The following is an 8,729-nucleotide window of genomic DNA, read 5'->3' on the forward strand; positions in this document are numbered from 1 at the left end:
TCCCTTTTTGTCTCCATTGCAGATTCTGATGAATTGGAAATTGAGAGCAAAGGTGACCACGATAAAATCCCCAGGGAGGAGAAGCCACGTAAAAAATTGGAGTGTGGAGAAAGCTGCAGTCAGAGCTCCCATTCCACTTCCCATCAACAAAATCTCATTGGAAAGAAACTCTATCAGTGCATGGAATGTGGAAAGAGCTTCACTCATAGCTCCTCTCTCACTTCCCATCAAAGAATTCATACAGGGGAGAAACCCTATCAGTGTGTGGAATGTGGAAAGAACTTCACTCATAGCTCCTCTCTCACTTCCCATCAAAGAATTCATACAGGGGAGAAACCCTATCAATGTGTGGAATGTGGAAAAAGCTTCAGGAAGAGCTCCCATCTCACTTCCCATCAAAGAATTCATACAGGGGAGAAACCCTATCAGTGTGTGGAATGTGGAAAGAGCTTCACTCACAGCCACAGTCTCACTTTCCATCAAACAATTCATACAGGGGAGAAACCCTATCAGTGCGCGGAATGTGGAAAGAACTTCAGGAAGAGTTCCAATCTCACTAAGCATCAGAGAATCCATACAGGGGAGAAACCGTATCAGTGTTTGGAATGTGGAAAGAGCTTCAGTCAGAGCTCCCATCTCACTTCCCATCAAAGAATTCATACAGGGGAGAAACCCTATCAGTGTGTGGAATGTGGAAAGCGCTTCACTGAAAGCTCTAAACTCACTTCCCATCAGAGAATTCATACAGGGGAGAAACCCTATCAGTGTGTGGAATGTGGAAAGAGCTTCTGTCAGAGCTCCTCTCTCACTTTCCATCAAAGAATTCATACAGGGGAGAAACCCTATCAGTGTGTGGAATGTGGAAAGAGCTTCACTCACAGCCACAGTCTCACTTTCCATCAAACAATTCATACAGGGGAGAAACCCTATCAGTGCGCGGAATGTGGAAAGAACTTCAGGAAGAGTTCCAATCTCACTAAGCATCAGAGAATTCATACAGGGGAGAAATCCTATCAGTGTGTGGAATGTGGAAAGACCTTCACATGTAGCTCCTCTCTCACTTCCCATCAAAGAATTCATACAGGGGAGAAACCCTATCAGTGTGTGGAATGTGGAAAGAGCTTCAGTCAGAGCTCCAATCTCACTTCCCATCAAAGAATTCATACAGGGGAGAAACCCTATCAGTGTGTGGAATGTGGAAAGAACTTCACTCACAGCCACAGTCTCACTTTCCATCAAACAATTCATACAGGGAAGAAACCCTATCAGTGCGTGGAATGTGGAAAGAACTTCAGGAAGAGCTCCTCCCTTACTTCCCATCAAAGAATTCATACAGGGGAAAAACCCTATCAGTGCATGGAATGTGGAAAGAGCTTCAGAAATAGCTCCTCTCTCACTTCCCATCAAATAATTCATACAGGGGAGAAACCCTATCAGTGTGTGGAATGTGGAAAGACCTTCACATGTGGCTCCTCTCTCACTTCCCATCACACAATTCATACAGGGGAGAAACCCTATCAGTGCGTTGAATGTGGAAAGAGCTTCAGGAAGAGCTCCAATCTCACTTCCCATCAAAGAATCCATACAGGGGAGAAACCGTATCAGTGTTTGGAATGTGGAAAGAGCTTCAGTCAGAGCTCCCATCTCACTTCCCATCAAAGAATTCATACAGGGGAAAAACCCTATCAGTGTGTGGAATGTGGAAAGAGCTTCACAGATAGTTCCTCTCTCATTTCCCATAAAAGAATTCATACAGGGGAGAAACCCTATCAGTGTGTGGAATGTGGAAAGAGCTTCAGTCAGAGTGCCAATCTTACTTCCCATCAAAGAATCCATACAATGGCCGGAAAAACCATTATACAGCTTTAGGAACCAGGCAGACGCACCTTTTTAACCAGGCTTTTGGCTGATTGACATCTAATGCCCTTTTAATATGTGGGGTTTTTTTGTTTCTTGTTTTTTTATGTTGTAACCATCCTGAGACCTCTGGGTGTAGGGAATAGGTGCCAACTCTTAAAGGCCTAGGGGTCTTTGCCCCACCCCCAATATAATATTTAAGGATGCCACCCCCCAGTTTTTGGTGTGTTTTTTTCAAACACAACCTTTTATTCTTCTGCAACTTGCCATACAATTTCTCTTTCAATTTGCCCTCTTAAAAAAATAAAAAAAATAAACGCACAAAGGTCATGAGGAAAACAAAATACAAGAAGATAAAAACATGGACAGGTCCCATCTTTGCGGGCAAGATGGAAAAGTTGCTTTGAAGCAGGCTTTCCCAAACTTGGGTCCCCAGCAGCTCCCGGACTACAGTTTCCATCATCCCTCCCCATTGGTTCTAGCGAGGGATGATGGAAGTTGTAGTCCAAAACCAGCTGGAGACCCAAGTTTGCTTTAAAGGGAAAGTAGGCTGGCCTTGTGACACCCTCTGCTGGCCAAAAGCACTGCCCCAGAATCTGAACCACCCCCAGTACTGCTAATTGGAATTAATAGAGCACAAAACTGAAGTTTGATCGGCACTTCAACCTCCAGGGAGGTTCTAGGTGCTTTCTGCACCACCTAGAGTGGAAAGAACTTCACTCACAGCCATAGTCTCACTTTCCATCAAACAATTCATACAGGGAAGAAACCCTATCAGTGCGTGGAATGTGGAAAGAATTGTGGCTTCTACTGGCAACACACATATGAGAAAACAAATGAAAGACAAACACAAGGGGCAGGGAAAAATCTGGAAAGGGCCATACCAAATGGAAATCCGTTGTGAAGAGGTCACTTTCCCCACTGCTGAACAATGCCACAGGTAGAGGAGATGGAATGCTAGAAGTGTTCTCCGGGGCAAGGGGAGCTGCTGGGAAATTGAACTACGGGCTCAAAATATTACTTTTTTAAAAAGTTGCTGCCATTATAGGCATTGCCATTCAAATGGTGTACATGCATCATGTGATTGATAGTGTAAGGCAGGCCTTACCTGGCCCTCCACCAATATTTTATTCAAGTCGGCACCACTGGGTCGGGTGGTTTCCAAATTAAATAAAGACATAAATTGCCTTGCTTTGCACATGTCAATATCCTCATTTATTCTTTTTTAAATTTATTTGCCCTTCATCTGAAGATTTTACAACATGCAGGATGAAAGCATGGCTTTCTCACAAACAAGTCAAGCCAGAGAAATCTGTCCTTTTCTTCTTTTCTTTTTTCGGATGGAGTTACAAACTTTGTTGATCAGGGAACTGCTGTGGAAATAGTGCACCTCGATTTCAGTAAGGCTTTTGACAGAGTCCTCTGTGAGATTTATGTGAGGAAGCTGGTAAAATGTGGGCTGAATGAGATATATGTCTTAGGACATCAAACTGGGAAAGTGGATTTTAAACTGACTGAAAAGGTTTTATGCCCTTGGGAATTTGGTCTCTTAAATCTACCCCTTCGCCTTCCGTTTCCGTGCGCTGCTCTGGTTCGCCAGAAGCGGCTTAGTCATGCTGGCAACATGACCCGGAAGCTGTACGCCGGCTCCCTCGGACAATAAAGCGAGATGAGTGCCGCAACCCCAGAGTCGTCCAGGACTGGACCTAATGGTCAGGGGTCCCTTTACCTTTACCTATGCATTATAGCAGGGACGTCCAACTTCCAAGATGCTGAGATCTACTCCCAGTAATAAAAAACCTGCCAGTCATCTACCCATTGTCTTTGGCCAGAGTTGTTGAGCTTTTCTCAGGGAGCAGTGACCAGAGTTGTGGATCGACCAGTAGATCGCGATTGACCTGTTGCACATGCCTCCATTCTAGGAATTTGCAAAACAGCATCTTGTTATTACATGAAATACATTCGACAAACACAAGACGTAACCGGCTGTGGATTCACATAAACAATACTCTTCTATATATTCTTAGGGAATCATCTTAGGGACTTCCTGTGAACTTCTGGGTCAGGAATGCTGTTCCTGGAATGGACAAACACACAAGACGTAACCGGCTGTTCATTCCCATAAACAATACTCTTCTATATATTGTTATCACAACATCAAATGTTTATCTTGCACATAAACAAAACATAAAGTGCAATAATATAGACGGAAGTCCCAATAAATCAGTTCATTCATAAAGACCAAGTGCCTGCTAGTTTCTGTTCCACATATGTTCATAAAGTCCAAATTGGAGCCTACTACAGTTCCATAGTATAGCAATGTTGCACATGCCTCCATTGTAGGAACCGCATTCCTGACGCAGATTTTCACAGGAAGTCCCTCAGATGATTCCCCGTTCAAACAGGATACGTGAACGTAAGCCAGGAGGGTCCTTCTCTCCGGCAGACGGACAACCCCTTCCCCAAAGCCCCTCCCTCCCCCACCTCCCCATGGGGGTCCCTCCCCAGAACGGCCTCTGCTGTCCAGTGCTTGGACACCTGAAGGGCGTGGAGGCCTCTCGGCAGCTGCCTGGCAGCTCTGCATCACCTGGAGCAAGAGATCTTGCTCCGGCTCCAGCAAAAGTCAAGCTGTCAGTTCCTCACAAGTGAGAGTCCTGGAAGCAGGGAGCAGGTCTGAGAGATCCTCTCCCTACTCTTGTTTCCTCCAATACTCACCATTGCTGGATGAAGAAAGCCTGTGGCACATCTTCAAGAAGAGAAAAACAAGTAATAAATGAAATAAGAACCTGAGAAAATAAGAATCCACTGACTGCCTCGCCTTGTCCTCCGTCAACTGCCACCAACTGCTGTCTCCTCCACTCACCTCACTACTAACCCAAAATGGTCACCTGCCAGTCTGTGGCTCCCCCCCCCCCCGGTCCTTGTCACCATGACAACCCCCCCACCTGGATCCACCTATTGGAAGATGATCTATAATGAAATGAAAAAAATGTTTAAGATAAACTTTGTTAAAAGACCAGAAGCGTTTTTATTAGCTCAAAGATGGAAAGGCGATGAAATACCAGCAAAAGAACACTGGCAAGAAAAGTTGGTGGAATACGCTGAAATGGCGAAGCTGAGAGACTTAAAGATAAGGACAATACTGACTTTTTAAAAGATGGGGAACCTTTTAAGATGTATATAGAGAAACAATGCATAGAAATGAACTCACTGGCAGGATTTGAGTAATACAATTACAGTGGACAAATACAAACAGAAAATTCAATTATGAGGTAAAAATGAGAAGGAAGAGACAAATGTTACAACCTTCATTTTAATATATAAGGAATACAAAATTATAAGTAAAAGAAACAGAGGTGTTCTAAACCAGGAAGGGAAGTTGGGGGAAGTCGCATGGGGGCGGGGTGTTAATTAAAATTGTAAAATGTAATTTGAATGTTTGATTATGTTAAAATTTCTTTAAGTAAGTTATATTTTTAAAGAAAGAAAGGCAATGGCTCCTCTTACTTAAGGGCCGCACAGACCTCATGGGACACCAGAGCAGATTCCCTTGTTGCTTTCTTGAGTCAACCAGCAATGGGGGTTGCATTTCCTTATTTACAGGAGGGCTGTTGCTAAAGCACATGACATGCTCTTCACACTTAGTTATCTATTAGGAGCACAGGCACAAATTATTGTGTGTGTGTGTGTGTGTGTGTATTTGCAAACTACCCCAGTCTCTTGAGGTTTGAGATTCCAGGGGTCCCAGGCGCTTTCCCATCTTCGGTTTCCTTGGAACGAAAGTCAGCGGAGACTGTGGCGTCTTTATGGTATCTAGTTTTATTTACTCACATACACAACCGGAGTGTAGGACGGAGGAGCTCACAGCATCAACACCCAAATAGATCTTGCTTCTCTATCAGTGGCAGCTTTGGCTCCGGCACAGAGCAAGCTGGTTTCGGGGTTTCCCACAACTCTCTCTGGGTCTTGCTTTCCTACCTAGCAGCCAGGTGAGATGGGAGGGGGGAGGACAGCCCCCCCATTAGCTGCAGCTCTTGCAACCCAGCTCCTTCGTTGGGAATGCTGAGGAGGACACTCTATGGCCAGCGAAGGCCCTTGTCTTGCCAAGAAACCTGCCTGTGGGAATCGTGCATCCATAATGCTATGGAAAGGGTGAATGTCTTCTAGAATTCTCTGGTGTCACCAGAAGAGGAAGCCGTTCTTTTCAGTTAGGTCTGTTCTCAACTGCAGAGGATGAGTAGCCTTGGGAGTCTCTTGGGGAGATGGAAGTGATGAAAGGACTGAATCCATGGGGGAAAGCTACTTGCTCTGAGATGGGGGGACCTTCGGGCAAAGGCCAGCAGAGAAGAGATGCTGTTGGCTGCTAGTTTCTGTTCCTCCCCACTTTCCCAAAGGGCGTAACATTGGAGGTCCTGTGGGAGGAAAGAGCGTCTCGGAGTCAGGGGCCAATCTGGGCCAAAGCGGCCCCCACTGCCCCCACCACGGAGTCCCTGGCACTCCTGGACCATGAGGGATGCCAGCTTTGGTCTTGGACCAAATTGGGGGCCAAACTGTCAGTATTTCATTCTCCCATTGCTAGTGTAACATGACATCCATGTTTACACCTTCTGTACTGTCTGTGTAAGAATGGAAGTCAGTCTGTAAATCACTTCCATCCTTTGTTCTCTTTTACTCTGACCAAGGAGGAGACGGCTGTGGAAGACAGCTCACGCCATGTGTGGTAAACGGGTCCCCAACCATTTGCCCCTCCCTCACCTGTCTTTGCTCTCCGGCCAGACCAGGTGTCAGGAGCAGGGCGAGCAGACCCTTTACTTTTTCAGAATCAGGACAAAACAGAACTGGTAAGGCTGCCACCACTCCCCCATCCCAGGGTTACTTGAAGCCACAGCCCAAGATAGGATAGTTCAGAGTCCTTCAGTGATCCGCATTCAGAAGTCTTAGAAAATCTTCATCACAAAAGAATAAAGGACGGCTGCCAGGTGGAACGTTAGCAGCAGCCGAGCGGATTTGCGGATTGCAGAGCGAGCTTTTCCAGCCATTCTCAAGATCTTTTATTCCCAATTTGCACGTGGAACCAGAACCCCCAGGTCCAATCACAATCCTTGGCTACATTCAAATTCTCCAATGACCAGCTTGTGGGCTAATAATTTTAACTTGTGACAGCTGGGCCAATTAAGGCTCCAGAGCCTAGATCAAAGGTGTTTCCTCCCTTCCGTGGAGCTTATGCAGATGCACCTCCTTTGGGCAATTAAAAGATAGATAACATCACCGCTTGAATGTGCATAACTTCCATCACAGGTGTCAAGCCTTCACATTACCCAGAGAATTCCTTTCCCATAACAAACCTTTCACACCCTTGGAGCCTGCTGGTCTGCGGCTTAAAGCAACACGACCTAATTCCCCTAATTCTTGTGGCTTCCTGATTTCCCACAAGGCCTTATTCTCTGCTTGACCAAGGAACAGCTTCTTGAAATGTACTAACTTCACTACACCATGTTTCTTTGTTATTTTCTGCTGTAAATAAAGCTTGATGTCACATTCCAACACAGTTTGCAGCACATCTCCAAAGGGAAGGACATGGGGACAGGTGAGTCCCTCCCTGAGCACCTGGCAAGGCTATTCCAAGAGTTTTCTCCTGGATTCCAAGTCCTACTACAGGGGAGGGACACCCCACCCCAAGAAGCCGCTGCCGGACGCCTTTGAAAGAGCTGAAATCGCGCGTAGGGTTCTGGCTGGGCTTGGGTTGCTTCGGGTCACTTTCATTTGGATCTCCTTCGGATCGCTAGCGAGCTCTCTTTTTGCCTCCGCGAGCTCTCTTTTTCGGCTCCGACCGGCAGATCGCGGCCACCAGCCAACGGGCTCCTGGCCTCGTGGCGACCAGGCTCTTGCCAGATATTTTTTTCCCCCGTGTTCAGAACTGAAATCGCTGGGAGGTTTTGATTTTTAGGGTTGTTTTCGCTGCTTTTTCCCTGTTGCCGCTGGCGGAAGCGTATTCAGAGCGTGCAACGACCCTCCGTCTGAGGTGGTAACGTATTGGGGAGCACTGCTCGGGGGCAGGATTTGTTTCGGGCGGCCCGATTGGGTTAATTGTTTAACGGGCTGCGGGACTGTCCCCCTTTCTTGTAAACTGGTTTAATTTTTATTAAGCGGCGCGTACGGGTGTTCTTCGGTTACTGAGGGAATTCCCTCTCCCGGTTGCCTAGGTTACACGGCACAGCGTCGCTCGCTGTAGGCCCACGTGGGTGCCCCAGGTGTGTTAGGGGGTTGATCAAGGCGGCCATTTAAAGTGTGGCAATTCCCCGCCTCAGGTTTGTCTTGCGCAGCGTTCTTGGGGCTTTGGGGCTAAATTCCCTCACGAAAAGCCGAACGGAGGAAAAAAGGGGCAGCGGCGCGTTAGGGCTACCGCTGACCGATTCGAGCTGTTATATTAATTTTTCGCTTGCCGGGGTGGCACGACGCAGCGTCGCCATTCTGAGTAAACCACGTGGCTCCTCAGCGTCGCCATTGTAGGCAAACCACGTGGCTCCTCGGCTACGGGGATTATCGGCACCATCTTGGGAGAGGCTAATAGACTCCACCCCTAGCTTATCGGCTTCAATTTCTCATTGCGCTTTAATTAGAAGAACATAAGGACAAGGGCGGAGTTTCAGCATAAGGCATTTGATTTAATTAGGTTCTGGCAAGCGCAATTTTTTGGTTCAACTGCTGTCCCAGTGCGGGGGGGGGTGCTTGCTTGCCACACGGCTGCTCAGGGGGGTTGTTATAAGGGCGCTTTCTCTGTGGAGTTACAAAAGTGCTAGGAATTTAGTCGTGATCAGGAGGGATTTAATTGATTTTTTGTGGCTGAGGGTTAGGTTTTTCTGCGGTCAATT

At 46.8% G+C, this 8,729-nt stretch overlaps 1 protein-coding gene and 1 long non-coding RNA gene across 11 annotated transcripts in view; one reads left to right on the forward strand and one right to left on the reverse strand.

Annotated features, from left to right (window-relative positions):
- Positions 1-2,066, forward strand: part of LOC308475090 (uncharacterized protein) — a 105,547-nt gene extending 103,481 nt beyond the window's left edge. For all 8 annotated transcript variants that reach the window (XM_081001933.1, XM_081001930.1, XM_081001932.1 and 5 more), the window contains one exon: positions 23-2,066. In XM_081001933.1, the coding sequence (XP_080858059.1) occupies positions 23-1,869 (1,847 nt within the window). In that variant the 3' untranslated portion in view covers positions 1,870-2,066. The remainder of the gene's footprint in view (positions 1-22) is intronic.
- The window catches only part of LOC308475411, a 32,311-nt gene extending 27,492 nt beyond the window's left edge, over positions 1-4,819 (reverse strand). Inside the window, exons 1-2 of one of the 3 annotated variants that reach the window (XR_013985161.1) lie at positions 4,573-4,819; positions 2,978-3,934 (exon numbers count right to left, since the gene is read on the reverse strand). This is a non-coding gene — a long non-coding RNA (uncharacterized lncRNA). Of the gene's footprint in view, positions 1-2,977; positions 4,394-4,572 lie in introns of those variants that run through there. The other 2 variants (XR_013985162.1, XR_013985163.1) reach the window with 2 other exon arrangements.
- Positions 4,820-8,729: the final 3,910 nt, after the last annotated feature.

This window comes from Podarcis pityusensis (assembly GCF_964106645.2).
Source record: "Podarcis pityusensis genome assembly, chromosome: 4".
Classification (NCBI taxonomy): Eukaryota; Metazoa; Chordata; class Lepidosauria; order Squamata; family Lacertidae; genus Podarcis; species Podarcis pityusensis.